This window comes from Equus quagga, chromosome 16 (genome assembly GCF_021613505.1).
Source record: "Equus quagga isolate Etosha38 chromosome 16, UCLA_HA_Equagga_1.0, whole genome shotgun sequence".
NCBI classification, from domain to species: Eukaryota; Metazoa; Chordata; class Mammalia; order Perissodactyla; family Equidae; genus Equus; species Equus quagga.
In genome coordinates this window covers 45,709,403-45,730,249 of record NC_060282.1, presented here as the reverse complement: position 1 = coordinate 45,730,249, position 20,847 = coordinate 45,709,403, and the positions used below count along the sequence as shown (strand labels likewise).

At 36.9% G+C, this 20,847-nt stretch overlaps 1 protein-coding gene across 1 annotated transcript in view; it reads left to right on the top strand.

The window, feature by feature from the left end:
* Positions 1-20,847, top strand: part of LRRC69 (leucine rich repeat containing 69) — a 117,746-nt gene that overhangs the window by 39,674 nt on the left and 57,225 nt on the right. Inside the window, exons 4-5 of the mRNA XM_046641841.1 lie at positions 6,955-7,150; positions 8,880-8,951. Of these exons, the coding sequence (XP_046497797.1) occupies positions 6,955-7,150; positions 8,880-8,951 (268 nt within the window). The remainder of the gene's footprint in view (positions 1-6,954; positions 7,151-8,879; positions 8,952-20,847) is intronic.

Below are 20,847 nucleotides of genomic sequence, written 5' to 3'. Positions count from 1 at the left end.
GGACGTAGTAAGTGCTCAATGAATGTTAGATATTATTATTTGTTGTTATTTTTATTCTTCTTTTTGTTCCCCTCATTTGTTTCTTTGTAGAGACAAAAGATTGACTTAGTAGTGAATTTGAGAAGAGCACTGAGTGTGCATGGCTCAGCATCCTCCCTTTGCTCTGCCACCAAATAAGCAGCTGCCTTAACAGGAAAGGCCGTGACTGAGTGGGCATGTTTAATTCAGATGAGGGCTGGTAGGGAGCCTGAGAGTGGTCCCGTCAGCTCGGTGCTGATGTTTGATTCCCTTTTTTCTGAATCCCGTGTCTTATTTCTCAATTTGTTCAGAACCTGGGAAGGGGAGAGAGGCAGTTCTGTTTATTCGTTTGCTAAAACTACAGAGTATCGGTTCAAGGACTTGGGGTCAAACCTGGGCAGGGGAGAGTTTTGCCTCTAAACAACTCTGTCAAGGGAAGAGCTGCACAACCACAAGAAAAGTGGGCCTGCTGGGGAGAGAATCTCTCTGAAAGAAAGACAGGGAGAGAGGAAGGGATTCAGCCAGCAGGCTCAGTTCTTTCTCCAGATTCGCCAGGCAGTGAAGTTTATCTTCAACCCACTGGGGAGGAAGGAGAGCAGGGAGAGGCTGCAGGTGTACCTACTGTAGTTTCTTCTAGAAGAGTAGAAGTTCTCTCTGCTCTGTGCAAACGGAAACAAGGGCAGATACTTGTTTCTCCCCTGTACTCTTTACTCAACCCAATGAATGACGGACACATTTACAATAGCCTCTGAGCTCAATTTAGTGCCTTGAAATAACAAAAAAGTAAAAACCCAACTCTCATAATAGTAATTCAGCGTGGACTCAGTTAAAATAATGATTATAACGGTGATTAATGAAGAAAATTCCCTCTCCCCTTCTCTACAGGCACTCTACACATTTTACTCTCTTTCCACACTAGGTCATCCTTCTTTGACCATGTAGTATCTCTGCAAATAACTTTGCTCCCTCTTTTACTGAGAAATTTAGGCTCCCATAACACCGTTCTTTTCAGCCTCTTTGTCTTGCCTTAAGAAGATCTTAAGGCAAAGACTACTTCTTGCCTTTTCTCTCCTGCCCCCTCATTCTCTCTCCTTTCCTTCATAACCAAACTTCTCTGAAGTGCCCTCCATCTATTGCTTTTGTTTCTTACTTAACCTCTCAAAATTCTTTTTCTCTCTCCATTCTACTAAATATCATTTTCAAAGGCCATTCATGTCCTTTAGGTAACTAAATCTAATGGCCTTTTCTCTCTGCTGAATAAAAATTACATACAAATTGTGAGTGTTCATTTCAATGAGTTTTGACAATTGTACACACGCTAGTAAGGCATAGTTCCTTCAATCCACAAATTTCCTCATGAGTGCTGCCTGTGAATTCTTACCTTCATAAGGCAACCACTAGTCTGATTTCTATCTTTACAAATGGGTTTTACTTGTTCTAGAGCTAAACAATGGAATCATACAGTATGTACTCTTTTGTATCTGGGCTTTTTTGCTCAGCATTTTTTTTGAGATTCGTCTTTTTGTTGCATTTGTCAGTAGTTTATTGTTTTTTGTTTATCCTCAGTAGCATTTCATTATGTGAATATGCCATAAATTATTTTCTACTATTTATGGACATTTGGGTTATTTCCCATTTGGGACTATTATGAACCAAGCTATTATATATACTTTTACAAGCCTTTTTGTGGACATATGTTTAATTTATTTTTCATTTCAATTCCTAGGAGGAGAATTGTAGAGTCATAGAGTAGGAGTGTGGGTGTATATGTTAATTTATAAGGAATTTCCAATAGTTTTGCAAAGTGGTCGTACCATTTTATATTCCAGCAGTTTTTAAAATTTTAACCATTGTATTGGGTGTGAAGTTATATCTCATTGTAGTTTTAGTTTGCATTTCCCTGATGTCTAATGACATTGAGCACCTTTTCATGTTCTTATTCACCATTTATGTATCTTCTTTTGTGAAACGTTTGTTTCAAGTATTTTTTGCATTAAAAAAAATTGTGTCATTTTCTTTCTTAGAATTGAGTTGTAAGAGTTCATTATGTATACTGTATATAATTGCTTTGACAAGTGCAGGTATTTTATTCTAGTACGTGGCTTGCCTCTTAATTTTCTTAATGGTCCCTTTAAATGAACTGGAGTTTTTAACTTTGATGAGGGCCGATTATAAATATTTTTATTTTAAGATTAGTGCTTTCTGTGGCCCTCTTAAGAAATCTTTGCCTACCTCAAAGTTTTCAAGATATTATCCTATATTTTCTTCTATGGGCTTTATAGTTTTAGTTTTTATAGTTACGTCTATGATTCATCTCAAGTTAATGTTTGTGCACAGTGTGGAGTAATGATCATAGTTCATTTTTCCTCCATGTGTTTATCCAGTTGTTCTAGCACCACTTGTTGAAAGACTATCTTTTCTTAATTGAATGGGCTTGACACCTTTGTCATTTCTCCAGTACCATACTATCTTGATTACTGTTGCTGTATTGTAAGCTTTGAAATCAGATAATGTGAATCCTTTAACTTTGGATTCTTTATAATAGTTTTGGCTATTCTAGATACTTTGAATTTCCATATAAATTTTAAAATTGATCTGTCAATTTTTACACAAAAGCAGCTGTTACGATTTTTATTTGGACTGAGTTGAATGTATAGATCAATTTGGGAAGAATTGGCATCTTAGCAATATTGTTTCTTTTAATGAACAATGTAGCTATATTTATATCTATGAACAGGATATATCTCTACTTTTATTCAGAACTCCTTTAAATTTTCTCAGTCATAATTTATAGTTTTCAGTCTGGGGATCTCTCATGTCTTTTGTTAAATATATTTTTAACTATTTTACGGCTTTTTTGATGTTACTGTAAATGAAATTTTAAAAACTTTTATCTTCCACTGTTTGTGGCTTCATAGAAATATAATAGATTTTTAAAATATTGACTTTGTAGTCTGTGACCCTGCTTTTAGTTCTAGCAGGCTTGTATTACCTTTCTTTAACATTTAAACTTTATTTTTTTACAGTATATTTCTCCATTTATTAATGTTTTATTTAATTTCTCTCAGCAATGCTTTTTAGTTTGTGTCTAGATCTTACATAACTTTTTTTGAAAAGACAGATCATTATTATTTTCTTTTTTCTTATATCTATTTTACACATTTTTTAAAAATTCATTTTTTTATTTATGGAGATAATATTGTTTTATAACATTATATAAATTTCAAATGTACATCATTATATTTCAATTTCTATGAAGATTACATCGTGTTCACCACTTGAAGTCTAGTTGCCATCTGTCACTGTACACATGTGCCCAGTTACCCCTTTTGCCCTCCCCTCTCCCCCTTCCCCTCTGGTAACCGCCAATCTCTTCTCCCTGTCTATGTGTTTGTTGTTGTTGTTTTTTAAATCTTCCACATATGGGTGAAATAATACAGTATTTGGCTTTCTCCATCTTAAACTTTGACTATCTTTTCAATTTTGAAATACTCTTCTCCCATGCCTTTAGAGATTCCTTGTTAACCTGGTTCATCCCAGTTTCTCTGCTCGTGCCTTCTCTGGGTGCCTTTTTTTTTTTTTAGTTGTCACATATTCTTATTTCTCAACAATCTTTCCATTGGCTTTCCTTCTGTCTTCCCCTGACCCTCCCCACCTTTTTTTGTTCTTCCTCTCAGTTTCATCTGTTCACATGGCTTCCACGATCATGTTTTTAGAGTCTTCCCCTAAATCCCTTTCACTAGCACTGATCACTCCCCTAACCTCCAGTCCCTCATTTTTAACTGTCTAAAATGTCACCTCATTCTGTTATTACTTTAATTTCAATGCATTCAACCTTGAGGTCATTTTAGATCTTCATTCTTAGCTTTGTAAGCAGATACATCTGCTTTTGAATCTTGACACTCTTACCTACTAGATGGGTAATTTGGGCAAGTTATTTACTGTCTCCGATCCTTTATTTTCCTCATTTCTAAGATAAGTTATTACTGAGGTAATAATTCTAACCTCAGTTTTGCACTGAAGACTAAGTTTAATACACAGGTTCACAATTGGTGCTCAGTGGTACTAACTTCTTTTTTTTGTTCTTTTCTTGAGGAAGATTAGCCCTGAGCTAACTGCTGCCAATCCTCCTCTTTTTGCTGAGGAAGACTGGCCCTGAGCTAACATCTATGCCCATCTTCCTCTACTTTATACATGGGACGCCTACCACAGCATGGCTTGCCAAGCGGTGCCATATCCATACCCGGAATCCAAACTGGCCAACCCTGGGCCGCCGAAGCAGAACATGCGCATTTAACTGCTGTGCCAATGGGCCAGCCCCTCAACTTCTTTATTCATAACATTTTCTCAGATTGTTATGTCCTCCTGTTGCCCTAATTTTGCAAATTCTATTATTCAGGGCCAAGTTCAAAATGTTAGTTCTTCCATAAAGCTTGTGATATACCTCAGGTACCATATCTGCAATTATGCACTCAAGTTTCCTTAATCTTTTCCTCCCTATCTGATGGCGTTTTCTATCCTCGTTTTATGACTCTAACATCTCCTTCTGGACTGTGATACACATAAGGGCAGAACTTGTGGCTGATTCATCAATGATTTTCACATTCCATAGCAACTAAGTGGTTCTCACATCATTTGGTACAAGATATATCTTTGCAAATTATACATCCAGTAAGGGATGACTATCCAAAATATATAAAGACTTACACAACTTAATATCAAAAATAACAAACAACCTGATTAAAAATAGCCAGAGGACTTGAATAGACATTTTTCCAAAGAAGACATGCAAATGGCCAACATGCATGAAAAGGTGCTCAAGATCACTAATCTTCAGGGATATGTCTATACCTAAATCATCTATATCTGTATCTATACTTATATCTCTATGTCCCTGTATATGTTTACGTATATGTATGTCCTTCTTTGTCCTCTGGCTTCCTCTTCAGTGTGGCTATTGTATACATACAAAGAATGAAAATAGAATTTTCTTTATCTTAAATCTAGGTTTTGATTACATAAAATACTTCTAACATGAGCTATTTGATTATAAAATATCTTTAAAAGTTAAATTTTAAAAAAAGATCATATACACCATCATCAAAACCATAAATACTTGGGAATAAAGCTAACTAAAGATGTGCAAGATATCTATGAAGAAAATTTTATACTTTACTGAGAGACATTAAAGAAAAACATAAGTAAATATAAAGATATACTGTGCTCATGAGTTGACTCAGTTTGTAGTGATGTCAATTCTCCCCAAATTGACCTATAGGTTCAATTAAATCCAAATCAAAATCTCAAAAAGTTTTATATGTAAGCTGATTTGAAGATTTATAAGAAAGTACAAAGGGCCAAGAAGAGCCAAGACAATCTTGAATAAGAATGAACCTGGAGGACTTACACTACCAAGTATCAAGATTTACTACAAGCTCTAATAATTAATTCAGGATGATATTGGCCCAGGGAGAGAGAGGTAGATCAAGAGAAGGAAACAGGCTCAGAAATGGCCCCATGCATATGTGGACACTTGACATACATCAGTGGTGGCGAGATCACCAGGGAAAGTATGAAGTTTTCAATAAATGGTGTTGGGACAATTAGACATTTGGTTGAGGAAAAAATGTCATTGGATCCCCACTTCAAATCATTCAAAAAATAAATTCCATATATACAAAAGGCAAATATGAAAGGAAAATTATAAAGTTTTTAGAAGATACTACAGCAGAATATCTTCGTGACTCAGGGAGGGGTAGAGAAGGACTTCTTAAACATGACACAAAAAATTATCAACCATAACAGAAAAAGATCAATACATTTGATTCCTTTGAAATTAAGAACTTCTTTTCCAAAAGACGTATCAAGAGAGGAAAACGCAAGCCACAAGGTGGGAGAAGATATTTTCAACACCTAACTGACATGGATTAGTATCCACAATAAGAACCTCTATTTTAAAAAAAGAGGCAATTCAGTAGAAACATGGGGACAGATTTGAGCAGGAACTTCCAAATGAAATGATCAATAATGTGAAATGACATCAAACTGTATTAGTAATCAGGGAAGTGCAAATTAAAACCACAACAAATTATCATTATTGCCAAAAATTTTAAATCTTGACAATAGCAATTGTATGGGAATGCATATGTGGCTGGTGGGAATATAAATGAATACAAGTATTTTGGAAAATACTTTGGCTCTATCTATACATAGCAAGCACATACATGTTCTAAGTCACAGCAATTCTACTCCTGTGTATCGACCCTGGAAAAACTCTTGTACCTGAACAACAGGAGATGTGTACATGTTTATTGATAACAGTCCCAAACCAGAAACAACCCAAATGTTTCTCAACAGAAGAATGAATGAATACATTATAATACAAGCACATCTTGGAATATTATACTGCAATGAAAAAGGATGAACTGTAGCTGCACATGGATGAGTCTTACAAGTATAATTGAGTGAAATAAAAGAATGACAAAAGTTAAAAAAAAGTTAAATTTCAACAAAGACTTTTTTTTTTAAGACTGGGACCTGAGCTAACATCTGTTGCCAGTCTTTTGCTTTTATTCTCCCCAAAGTGCCCCAATACACAGTTGTATATTCTAGTTATAGGTTCTTCTGGCTCTGCTATGTGGGCTGCTGCCTCAGCATAGCTTGATGAGCAGTGCTAGGTCTGCACCCAGGATCTGAACCGGTGAAACCCGGGGCTGCCGAAGCGGAGTGCATGAACTGAATCATGCAGCCACAGGGGCAGCCCCCAACAAAGACTTTTCATGTTCAAATGATTCACAGTAGTTGTGAATATTTGACTTAAGTAAGGCTCCGATGTGCTACAAAAAGTGAATTGACTCAACTTCTGATAAGTGGTGTCTGTACAATGGACATTCTTATTCTTGTGAGTTTAATTCATATACTTTGTTTATTTTTTAGATTAAAAAGCCTTACTTATTTGAGTATAAATCATAACTGGCTAGCCAGCATTCCTAGAGAACTTTGTTTCCTTAAGAATCTTTCTGAACTTCAACTTAACTACAATCAGCTCATTTGCATACCTGAAGAGATTAAATTCTTGAAGAACCTCCAGAAGCTTTTTCTGGTCAGGAACAACATTGAAGTTTTGCCAGAGGTAAGCAAAACATGGAACCAAATTTTTTGTGTGGGGGAAGAACTCATTACAACATGATGGGGAGTGGCTATAGAGTATGTTTGGGCAGCCGAGTATAAGCCATCATTTGCTTTTCTTGTAATTAGGTAGTCAGTTCCCAAATCCCTATGGCAGAAGAGGTTTATGACTTGGATTACATAGCTAGAGATGCCAGATTTAGTAAATAAAAATACAGGATGCTCACTCTCCATCCTTTTCCAAACTTCTCTGTGCCTGGGAGACTGACCTGTATGGGCATCAGTAATCTCCATTGTCCTCTGGCTTCCTCTTGGATATGGCCAATGAGAGGCATGAGCAGGAGATCTAAGGGAAGGAGAAGACTGAGTATAAGAGGGTATTCCTGTGGCATCCTCCCTGATAGGGTGCTGTGAGTTGCCTGCATGCCTTTCTGGAAGGCTATAGCTAATGTTAGGTGGTCCTGATATGGACCATTGCTACCTCCTCTTGGCTCTTCAGGCCTATGGTGGTAAAGAACTACTTGCTGTTGCTAGCTTTAGGGAACTTTGTTAAGGAACTACCTTTCTTGGTTTAGGGAATGTTGGTTTCCCTAAACCCTGACTAACATTTTTTTTTTGAGGAAGATTAGCCGTGAGCTAACATCTGCCACTGATCCTCCTTTTTTTGCTGTGGAAGACTGGCCCTAAGCTAACATCCATGCCCACCTTCCTGTATTTTATGTGGGATGCTTACAGCATGGCCTGATAAGCAGTGCATAGGTCTGCACCGGGGATCCAAACCAGCACACCCTGGGCCACCAAAATGGAATGTGCAAACTTGTGTCTTTTTGTGTGTGTGTTTGGTAAGAACACTTAACATGAGATCTGCCCTTTTAACCAATTTTTAAGTACACCATGCTTTATTGTTAACTATAGGCGGTATGTCATACAGCAGATCTCTGAAACTTACTAATCTTGTATAACTAAAACTTTGTACCCATTGAAACTCTCCCCATCCCTTGGTAACCACATTCTATTGTTTACTTCTTCATATTTGACCATTTTAGATGCTTCATTTAAGAATAATCATGCAGTATTTGTCCTTCTGTGACTGACTTATTTCACTTAACATAATGTCTTCCAGAGTCATCCATTTTGTTGCGAATAGGAGAATTTCCTTCTTTTTTAGGGCTGAATAATATTCCATTCTGTATGTGTGTGTGTATACATACATACATACATACACAGCCACAATTGCTTTATCCATTCACCCATTGATGCATACTTAGGTTGTTTCCATATCTGGCCTATTGTGAATAATGCTACAGTGAACATGGGAATGCAGATATGTCTTCAAGATTCCTATGGATATATACCAAGATCATATGGTATTTCTATTTTTAACTTTTTGAGGAACCTCCATACTATTTTCCATAGTGATTATACCAATTTACATTCCCACCAACAGTGCACAAGTGTTATTTTTTCTCCACAACCTCACCAACACTTATCTCTTGTCCTTTTGGTAAAGGCCTAACAGGTGTGAGGTGATATCTCATTGTGGTTTTGATTTGCATTTCCCTGATAATTAGTGATATTGAACATCTTTTCATGTACCTATTGGCCATTTCTATGTCTTCTTTCTGTATATTTATGAGTGCTTTAGTTAACCCCATCAAGTTTGAACTTAAATATTTATGATTCTACATAATAAATTTTTTAAAAATCTCTCTCTCTTTTGTTTTCTGACTCAGGGATTTTGCGATCTTATAAACCTGAGAAGCCTCGACATAGCGGGAAACGTTATCCAGATATTTCCATCAGGAGTGAGTAGAGTCAACTTCTATTATAATTGAAAAATAATTTTATTTAAGCTGCTGGGATTAGAAAAATATGGGCAGCCAGTAAACCCTATAGTAATTGGAACCTTGAACTATATAGATGACTCAAAGATATGCTTTGTTCTAGAATTTCAAAACCTGTTCTCTCCCATTTCTTCCTTTGTGTTCTGTGCCTGCTGAGCTTCTTTGAACTACATGAGCTCTGATTACTGTCAGAAACATTTTAATATATTAGTTATGGGTAAATATTTTTTGTTATTACACACTGCTTTTGGGCACCTCAGACTTTGTGGAAATACTACTTTCAAGAGTATAAATTTTTATCCCTGGTAATTAATCCAGAGGTGACATTTCTATTAGCTGTTTTTAATCCATACCAACAATGAAAAATGGACTTATTTGTCCCTTTGAATTTGCTTTATTTCAAATAATTGAGAAGCAGTTGGTCTGGAAAACTTGGAACTTTTTGGAAAGAAATGGCAGTTTTTCATATTGCCTTTTCATATCTGAGTGAACATGTTTCTACATGCAAGGTAATAATTAAAACCTCATTGATCTGGAAGGTATTCAATAAATAGTTGTTGATCCATTAATTACTCTTTCTGACTGTTCAACTCCTTTTTACCACCTGGAGCAATATTTTATACTTAAGATGATTCAAATTTGAAAAATGTTTGTGTTTTAGAGAAAACATACTGTTTTCTTTATTATGGTCAAAAATATGTAACATAAAATGTAACATGTTAATCATTTTTGAGTGTAAAGTTCTATGGCACTAAGTGTAGTCATATTGTTGCATAATCATCATCACCATCTGTATCCAGAAGTTTTTCATTTTCTTCAACTGAAACTCTGTTCCCACTAAACAATAACTCCCCATCCTCCCTCCCTCAAGCTCCTGGCAGTCGCCATTCTAATTTGTCTCTACAAATGTGACTGTTCTAGGTTCTTCATATAGCTAGAATCATACAATATTTCTCCTTTTGTGACTAGCTTATTTCACTTAGCATAATGCCTTCAAAGTTCATCTATGTTATAGCCTGTGGTATAGAATTTCCTTCATTTTGAAGGCTGAATAATATTCCATTGTACATGTATGCCACATTTTGTTTATTCATTCGTCAATGGATACTGAGTTACCTCCTCCTTTTGCCTATTGTGAATAATGCTGCTGTGAACATGAGTGTACAAATATCTGTTCGAGTCCCTGCTTTCACTTCTTTTGGGTATATACCCAGAAATGGAATTAGTGGGTTGTATGCTAATTGCATGTTTAATTTTTTAAGGAGTTGCCAAACTGTTTTCCAAAAATATACAGTTTTCAATGTTTAATAAGAATTGGATATTGTTAATATAGACTGGTAAATGCATGTCTTAGCTCAATTCTCTCTGCTCCGTGCTGACGTCCCTGACTCCCACTGCAGCCTTCTGGTGCCACCTCTTCCATGGTAACGTTGTAGTTTGTACCACATAGTGGAGAAACTATTTTCAAGTCTGCCTTGCTATTAGATTGTAAGCTTCCAAAGAGAAAGCATACTCTTTCTCACCTCTATACCCACAGTGTCTTGAGTTTCAATTCAATAAATATTTGTTAAAGGAATAAATATAAATAATACTCTTAAACTACTCAGTATCCACTTTAGTATTGTCATCAATTCACTGTTTCCTCTACAAATGATTATGTACTTACAATTTTGATAAAACACCATTACTCAAGTGTCATTAATTTAGAGTAATTTTGACAGGATCTGAGTGAGTTTTGCCTCTGTAGCACCTATTTCGGAAGTTTCTGTGAAAACTCTGAAGTAAGATATTCTGTGAACTCATCTCAGCTTTGGTCCAGTTGGTTAAAATAAATTTTCCACATTTGATAGATGGAGCAACTAATGGGATAAACTGTAAACATAGAGGATAAATAAAATAAAGTAGACTAAGTTGCAAAGTAATGGTAATGAACTTTTAAAACAATTAATCTATACTGCTTAGCAGGCAGAATAGTATAGAAATGAAGAACATGGACCTTGGTGTCATATACACATAGGTTTGAAGTCTTAATTTCCCACTTACTAACTTTGTAAACAAGATGCTTAACTTCTCCGAGTTGCTGTTTCCTCATCTGTAAAATTGGTATATTAATACCACTGTCCTCATAAGGTTGTTAAGTAAGATAGTGATTATAAAGCATTTTGTACATGGTTAGTGTTCAAGGAATGGAAGCTATTATGATTATATCCATACCAAGAGTGAAATACTACTAATAATATATAATTATAGTGATCATCCATTGTCTACTGGCATTAAGAAGAAGAATTAACCTTGTGATGTACATATTTTAAAAACTTTTTTTTATTATGAAAAATTTCAAACATACATAAAAACAGAGAGAAGAGCTAAAGGAAACTCCATGTACCCATTACCCTGAAGTGTAGTCTTAACTCAAAAGATTTGAAAATGTATTCTACAGGACTGTCTTTAAGTGGCTTATTTTTACTACCTCACAACTATTCCTTTTTTTAAAAAATAGGTCTTTAGGGGCTGGCCCCGTGGCCGAGTGGTGAAGTTCACGTGCTCTGCTGCAGGCAGCCCAGTGTTTCCTTGGTTCAAATCCTGGGCGCGGACATGGCACTGCTCATCAAACCACACTGAGGTGGCGTTCCACATGCCACAACTAGAAGGACCCACAAAGAAGAATATACAACTATGTACCAGGGGGCTTTGGGGAGAAAAAGGAAAAAAAATAGGTCTTTATTTAAGAGTGGTTTGCTATTTTATGACCTAAAACTTGATGTGCTATTTGGAAAATGCAATTATTTCACAGATGTGTATTTTTTTATTCACATAGCTTTTGAATATTTGACGTTTGCATTTTCACCAGGATTTTTGTATAAGAATGTATATTAAATGAAGATCTGCAGTAAGACAATGAGGCTCTTATAATTATTTGTTTGTATGTGTTGAACTAGAAGAGTTTCTGTATTATTTAATTATAAATAAAAATACTGCTATGATCACATAGTGAATTAACTGTTTTAGAAATGTATTCATTGTTTTACTACCCTGTAGTCAGATCTAGTACATTGAGACTTTATCTCTTTTTTATCTTTCCTTGATTTAAACTTTAAAAAAAATGTAAAACTTATCTAAATTATACACTCCCAAAATGTCAAGGAACAAAGAACTACAGAATAATAATGAAAGTCTCCATTCCAGGACCTCTACCTGTGTATTTTTTTTTTTAAATGTCTGTTAAAAGCATTTTTTTCACCTTATTGTTTTTTGGGTTTTTTTTTTTTTTTTTGGTGCGGAAGCTTGGACCTGAGCTAAAATCTATCACCCGTCCTCCTCTTTTTGCATGAGGAAGATTGTTCATGAGCTACCATCTGTGCCAATCTTCCTCTATTTTAATGTGGGACGCCACCACAGCATGGCTTGATGAGTGGTGTGTGGATCTGTGCCTGGGATCTGAACCCATGAAACCTGGGCTGCTGAAGTGGAGCATGCAAACTTAATCACTACACCATTGGGCCCACCCCAAAATTTATTTTAAGATAACTATTTTCTTTCCTTCCATTTAGCTTTCTTGTCTTCATATATTCTTTGTAAATAGCATTTTTCTGCTTATAGAAGTAACTAATTTATTGTAGAAAATCTAGAAAATAAATAAGTATAGAAAGAGCAAAGTATAAGGTGTCTTTAAGTTTACTTCTCAGAGAATGTTTACTGTTGGATTTTTTTGTTCAAGTATCTCATTTTTATATGTGCACTTAAAAAAGACAAAATTGAAAGTATATTGCATAAAGAAATATGTATCTTACTTTTTCACTTAACATTATATGTTGAGTACTTTCCTTAAAGGACTATTATTAAAATATGTGATTTTTAATGACTGGGTGCTTTACCTTTTCTTGATCATATATTCACTTTTTCTTACATTTTTGTTTCTTGCCAGACTTGGACTTGGATTTTGAGTGAACAAACCTTTGAGAAAAAGGACGATCTGAAATAAATCATCTTTTATTTGCATCTCTTTTTGGGAGACTAATATTTCTGAAACATGGCCTGTTGTGGACCTTACAGAAACGCTGCCTATGTTCAAATAGTGCAGAAAACACTGATGCTTGGCTTCTGAGTTTCCTAGGACTGCCATAGTGATGTACCACAAACTGGGCCTTAACATAACATATCTCTGTTTTCTTATAAGGACACAAGTCCTTCCATTAGGGCTCACTCTAATCCATTATGCCCTCATCTTAAGTAGTTACATCTGCAAAGACTCTGTTTCCAAATAAGGTCACATTCTGAGGTTCCAGGTGGACATGAATTTTTGAAGGACACTATTCAACCCATTATACTTGGGTAGAGCAACAAGTTTTATATTCTATTTAGCACCTTTCTGTGTAATAGATATAACTCTTCTATATGAGGCTTATATGACAATTCAATTCAAAAAAATTTTATTAAGTACCTTCTCTGTAGCCAGGCTCTTTTCTAAGTTTTGGGCATGAAGATTTTAAGAATTCCTACCTTTAGGGAACTGAGGGAGGCAAGTAAACAAATATGGATGTTGCCTTGTAGGAACTTTGGAATTTGAGTTTGAGGAAAGCTCTAGAAGTTGAAGTGGGCCCTGGAGACATCATAAGAAAAAGAAAAACACAGAAATTTAAAGTTAGAAAAATTTGAGAGATCTCATCAAGATGGCAGCATAAGCAGACTCTGAACTCATCTCCTCCCACAAACACAACCAGATTACAACTATCTTTGGAAAAATTACCCTGGGTAGAAAGCTGAAAACTGGATAAAAAGAACCCCCACAACAAGGGACAGCCCTGACTAAGGCGGAAGGGGCAGAAGTTCCTTCTAGAGAGAAAAAAATCACCTTTGGGAGCAGTGGAGTTTCTCAGCCTGTCAGGCGGGAGCCACCCTAAGGTACACAGCCCTCCCTGAAAAAGTGAGGTCTGGAGTGGGGGCTGATACTGCTATAAGCATCCTTCAGACTCAGCACAACTGTGATGAAGGTCTTACTATCTGGCTTTGCTGGCTGTTAACTGCAGTGGGGAATACCCTCAGAAAAGCTATTGGATGAAAGCTGAAAAGACCGGGGTCTTAAAGGGCCCATGCACAAACTCACCTGTCTTAGGAACCCAAAATCACCAGAGAGGAGCCTGACAGTCCTTTGGTGAAAAGAGACTCACCTGGTGGGCTCTGGGGGCATCTCAGTGAGAGGAGGGACCTCTCTGGAGACTGAGACATTGGTGGGGGCTATTGTTCTGACCTGGTCCAGGCATGTTAACACAGACCCTGGCAGATGCCATTGAGGTTATTCCCCTGGCATGTTAGCCCACAGAGCTGCCACACCCTCTAGAGTGCAGATTTAATCCAGTTCAGCCAGGGCAGGCAGCCTGCCCTAGGGACCTGCTCCACCCAACAGCAAATCCTCAGGCTACTTGTTGGCCTGCATTGATGGGGTGCTTTGATCCTCTACAGGCAGGCAAGTGTGTCTGCCTCTGGGGGGGCAGGGCCTGTGAAAGGACCAGGTGAAGTGGGGAGGTATTGGTGGAGAGGTGAGGGCCTCTGAAGTGGGGCATTGGTGTATGCTCCAGAGAGTTGGAGAGAGTGCATGGACCAGGCCTGTGTTGATGGTGTATGTGGTCCTGTGGGGGTGAGGCTTATCAGCGGCAGAAGACCTCTGCTTCACAAATAGCCATAAAAAGGATCAGCCCCTCCTTCCAAAGCCTAAAACAATTGAGTGCTCCCATGCTTAGGGCCAGCCACACTTAGCTGCACTCCTAAGAGAGCTGACAACAGCCTTGTAGGCCTGAAGCCTATAGCAACTGTAAGCCCCTGAGCCTAGCAAACAGCTACACTGTGTACCTACCCAATTAGCAGGAGAACTGCAACAGGAGTGTGCTGTTAGACCTTGTAGCCAATGGTGCTGAGGCTCCCCAAAGCGGATTTACAAACAGCTGGCCAGGGAAGGAAAGACTAGACTCCTTGGGCACCTGTATTAAGAGCAACTGTGCCACAGTAGAGGGACGCAAGTAGCCTACAAAGGGGTCACTTCTGTATCTTTGGGCTGGTGACAAGAGGGAAGCATACTGCTGGTCCTCAAAAGGCAACTCTTACATAAGGCCACTTCTCCAAGGTCAGGAGACATAGCTAACTCACCTAATACATAGAAATAAGCACAGAGAAAGAGGCATAATGAGACAAAGGAATACTTTCCAAGCCTGGGAACAGGACCAAACGCAAGAAAAAGGACTAAATGAAACAGAAATAAGTGACCTACCCGACAAAGAGTTGAAAGAATATATCATAAGGATGCTCACAGATATGAGGAGAAGACTGGATGAACACAGTGAGATCATCAACAAAGAACTGGAAAATCTAAAAATGAACCAATCAGAAATGAAGACTACAATACCAGAAATGAAAAATTCACTAGAGGGACTCAATAGCAGAGTAGATGGTACAGAAGAATGGATCAGCAATCTAGATGAAAGACTAGAGGAAATCACCCAAGCAGAACAGAAAAAATAAAAAAGAATTAGATAGAATGAGAACAGTCTAAGGGAACTCTGGGACAATATCAAGCACACTAACATTCATGTTATAGGGGTCCCAGAAGGAGAAGAGAGAGACAAAGGTGCAGAAAATTTATTTGAAGAAATAATAGATGAAAATTTTCCTAATCTAAAGAAGGAAACAGGAATTCAAGTATAGGAAGCACAGAGAGCTCCAAACAACATAAGCCCAAAGAGGCTCACACCAAGGCACATTATAATTAAAATGCCCCAAATTAAAGATAGAGAGAATCCTAAAAGTGGCAAGAGAAAGGCAACAAGTAACATACAAAGGAAAGCCCATAAAGCTATCAGCAGACTTCTCAGCTGAAACCCTACAGATGAGAAGAGAATGGCATGATGTATTTAAAGTGGTAAAAAGAAAAACCTCCAGCCCAGAATACTCTATCCATCAAGGTTGTCATTCAGAATGGAAGGAGAGAGAAAGAGCTTCCAGGACAAGAAAAAATGAAAGGAGTTTATCACCAAGAAACCAGTTCTACAAGAAATGCTGAAGGGACTTAAGTGGGAAAGTGATGACCACAAATAAGAATAAAAACATTATCAAAAAAAATACCCCCCCTCAAAAAAAACAGGCAATAAAATCACTGGTAAAGGTAAAAATATAGTAAAGGTAGAAGATCAACCACCTGTGAAGATAAGATGCAGGTTAAAAGACAAAAGTACTAAATTTGTCTATTTCAATGATAAGAGGGTAATGGATAGACACATAAAACAAGAGATTATATATGATTTCAAAGCCATAAAATGTGGGAGGAGGGAAGTGAAAAAGTAGAGCTTTTAGAAAGAGGTTAAGCTAAAGAGTCTATCAATTTGATATAGACTGTTATATACATAGAATATTATGTAGCTTCCCCATGGTAATCACAAATCAGAAACCTACAATAAGTAAGCAAATAAGTAAGGCAAAAGAGATCAAATATATTGCTAAAGAAAGCCATCAAACCACAAGGGAAGAAAGCAAGAGAAAAAGAAAGGAACAGAGAAGAACTACAAAAACTTCAGGAAAAAGAAAGTAACAAAATGGCAATAAATACATATTTATTAATAGCTACTGTAAATGTTAATGGACTAAATGCTCCAATCAGAAGGCATGGGGTGGCCAATTGGATCAAGAAACTAGACCCATATATATGCTGCATACAAGAGACACACTTCAGACCTAAAGACACTCACAAACTGAATGTAAAAGGATAGAAAAAGATATTCCATGCAAATGGCAAAGGAAAGAAAGTGAGGGTAGCAATACTTATGTCAGACAAAATACACTTTAAATCAAAAGCTGTAACGAGACAAAGATAGGCTCTACAGAATGATAAAGGGAACAATTCAAGAAGAAGTTGTAACACTTGTAAATATCTGTGCACCCAACATAGGATCACCTAAATATATAAAGCAATTATTAACAGACATACAAGGAGAAATAGACAGTAACACAATAATGTAGGGGACTTTAACACTCCACTTACACCAATGGATAGATCATCCAAACAGAAGATCAATAAGGAAACACTGGCCTTAAATGACACATTTGACCAGATGGACTTCGTGGATATATATAGAACATTCCATCCAAAACCCAGAGAATACACATTCTTTTCAAATGCACATGGAACCTTCTCCAAGATTGATCACATATTAGGCCACAAAACAGGTTTCAATAAATTTGTGAAGATTGAAGTAATACCATGCATCTTTTCTGACCAAGAAGGTATGAAATTAGAAATCAGCTACAGGAAGAAAACCAGAAAAGCCACAAAAATGTGGAGATTAAACAAAATGCTACTGAACAATGATTTCGTCAATGAGGAAATGAAAGGAGAAATCAGAAAGTTCCTGGAGACAAATGAAAATGAAAATATGACATGCCAAAATCTATGGGATACAGCAAAAGCGGTTCTAAGCAGGAAGTGTTTAGCAATTCAGGCATACCTCAACAAAGAAGAAAAATCTCAAATAATCTAACAGTGCATCTAAGGATACTGGAAAAAGAAGAACAAACAAATCCCAAAATTGGCAGAAGGAAGGAAATAATAAAAATCAGAGCAGAAATAAACCAAATAGAGACTAAAATAACAATAGAAAAAATTAATGAAACCAAGAGCTGGTTTGTTGAAAAGACAAACAAAATTGACAAAACCTTAGCTAGACTCATCAAGAAAAAAGCAGAGAAGTTTAAATAAATATAATCAGAAATGAAAGAGGAGAAATTACAACGGACACTTCAGAAATATAAAAGATAATAAGAGAATACTATGAAAAGCCATATGCCAACAAATTCGATAATCTAGAAAAAATGGATAAATTCTTAGAAACATACAACCTTCCAAAACTGGACCAAGAAGAAGAAGAGAATTTGAATAGACCAGTCACCAGTAAGGAGATAGAAATGGCAATCAAAAACCTCTCAAAAAATAAAATTCCAGGACCAGAGGGCTTCCCTGGTGAATTTTACCAAATGTTCAAAGAAGACTTAATGCCTATCCTTCTCAAACTCTTCCAAAAAATTAAAGAGGAGCAGAAGCTTCCTAACTCATTCTACAAAGCCAACATTATCCTGATACCAAAACCAGACAAGGACAACACAAAAAAGAAAGTTACAGATCAATATCACTGATGAACATCAATGCAAACATCCTCAACAAAATACTAGCAAATTCATTACAACAATACATTAAAAAGATCATACTTCATGACCAAGAGGGTTTCATTCCAGGGATGCCGGGATGGCTTAACATCCAAAAATCTGTCAACATGATACACCACATTGACAAAATGAAGAATAAAAATCACATGATCATCTCAATAGATGCAGAGAAAGCATTTAACAAGATACAGCATCCATTTATGATAAAAACTCTAAATGAAACGGGTATAGACGGAAAATACCTCAACATAATAAAGGCCATATATGACAAACCCACAGCAAATATCATTCTCAATGGAGAAAACGGAAAGCTATCCCTCTAAGAACAGGAACCAGACAAGGATGCCCACTGTCACCACTCTTATTTAACATGGTATTGGAAGTCTTAGCCGGAGCAATCAGGCAAGAAAAAGAAATAAAATGGATCCAAATTTGAAAGGAAGAAGTGAAATTGTCACTCTTTGCAGACGACATGATTTTATATCAAGAAAACCCTGAAGAATCCACTAAAAAACTTTTAGAAAATCTAAATGGATACAGTCAAGTCTCAGGATACAAAATCAACATACAAAAATCGGTTGTGTTTCTAAACACTAACAATGAAGTAGCAGAAAGAGAAATTAAGAATACAATCCCATTTACAATTGCAACAAAAAGCAAATACCTAGGAACAAACTTAACCAAAGAGGTGAAAGATCTATACACCGAAAACTATAAAACATTGTTGAAAGAAATCAAAGAAGACACAAAGAAATGGAAAGATAGTCTGTGCTCTTGGATTCAAAGAATTAGCATAGTTAAAATGTCCATATTTCCTAAAGCAATCTACAGATTCAACGCAATCCCTATCAAAGTTCCAGCAACATTTTTCACAGAAACAGAACAAAGAATCCTAAAATTTATATGGAACAACAAAAGTCCCCTAATAGCCAAAGGATTCCTGAGAAAAATGAACAAAGCTGGAGGTATTACACTCCCTTATTTCAAAATATACAACAAAGCCGTAGTATCCAAAACAGCATTGTACTGGCACAAAAAAAGACACACAGATCAATGGAATAGAATTGAGAGCCCAGAAATAAACCCACACATTTATCCACAGCTAATATTCCACAAGGGAGCCAAGAAAATACAATGGAGAAAGGAGAATCTCTTCAATAAATGGTATTGGGAAAACTGGACAGCCACATGCAAAAGAATGAAAGTAGACCATTCCCTTACACCATGCACAAAAATCAATTAACGGATTAAATTCTTGAATGTAAGACACGAAACCATGAAACTTCTAGAAGAAAACATAGGCAGCATGCTCTTTGACGTTGGTCTGAGCAGCATATTTTCAAGTACCACGTCTGACTGGGCGAGGGAAACAAAAGAAAAAATGAACAAATGGGACTACTGTAACCGCCCCTGATGCAGGAAGGGTTAATAATCACTGGAAAAGGCTTGCCAACAAACTGACCTAGAGGTGAGAAGGCCAGTTAGCCAAAGACGGGTAAGATCTCCAGTGGGAGGCAACCCAAGCCAGGCACGGTCGCCCAGGGGCACAGATGGAGACATGATATCGGGAGCAGGAGGGGCCGTTGCCTAGGAGGCCTTGCATGCTCCGAGATAAAAATATACGAGCACAGCAATAACATGATAATACCAAAACAGAGGCCAAGGGAGGGCTCCTTGAGAAATCACTAAGAATTCTTGGCATTTGCTAATTGCATTGTCCAGAACACCTGTGTATGTTTAACAGATGTAAGCTATGTATATATTGAAATGCTGGTTATAATAAACTCAGAATGGCCATCAGCCCTCTCCACATCTATCCTGGTGTGTACATTGGATCGCGACACTGACAACTACATCAAGCTAAAAAGCTTCTGCACAGCAAAGCAAACCATCAGCAAAACAAAAAGACAACCTAACAATTGGGAGAAGATATTTGCAAACCATATATCAGGTAAGGGGTTAATATCCAAAATATACAAAGAACACATACAGCTCAACAACAAAAAAACCAACAACCCAATTTAAAAATGGGCAAAAGATCTGAACAGAGATTTCTCCAAAGAAGATATAAGGATGGCCAAGAGGCATATGAAAAGATGCTCAACATCATTAGCTATCGGGGAAATACAAATCAAAAGTACAATGAGGTGTCACCTCACTCTGGTTAGAATGGCTATAATTAACAAGACAGGAAACAACAAGTGTTGGAGAGGATGTGGAGAGAAGGGAACCCTTGTACACTGCTGGTGGGAGTGCAAAGTGATGCAGCCACTATGGAAAGCAGTATGGAGTATCCTCAGAACATTAAGAATAGATCTACATATGATTCAGCTATCCCACTGCTGTGTATTTATCCAAAGAACTTGAAAATACAAAGCATAAAGATACATACACCTTTATGTTCATTGCTGTATTGTTCACAACAGCCAAGACTTGGAAGTAACCTAGGTGCCCATCAAGGGACAAATGGATAAAGAAGATGTGGTATATATACACAATGGAATATGACACAGCCATAAGAAATGATGAAATCCGGCCATTTGTGACAACATGGATGGAACTTGAGGGTATTATGCTAAGTGAATTAAGTCGGAGGGAGAAAGTCAAATACTGTATGATCTCACTCATAAGTAGAAGATAACAACAACAACAA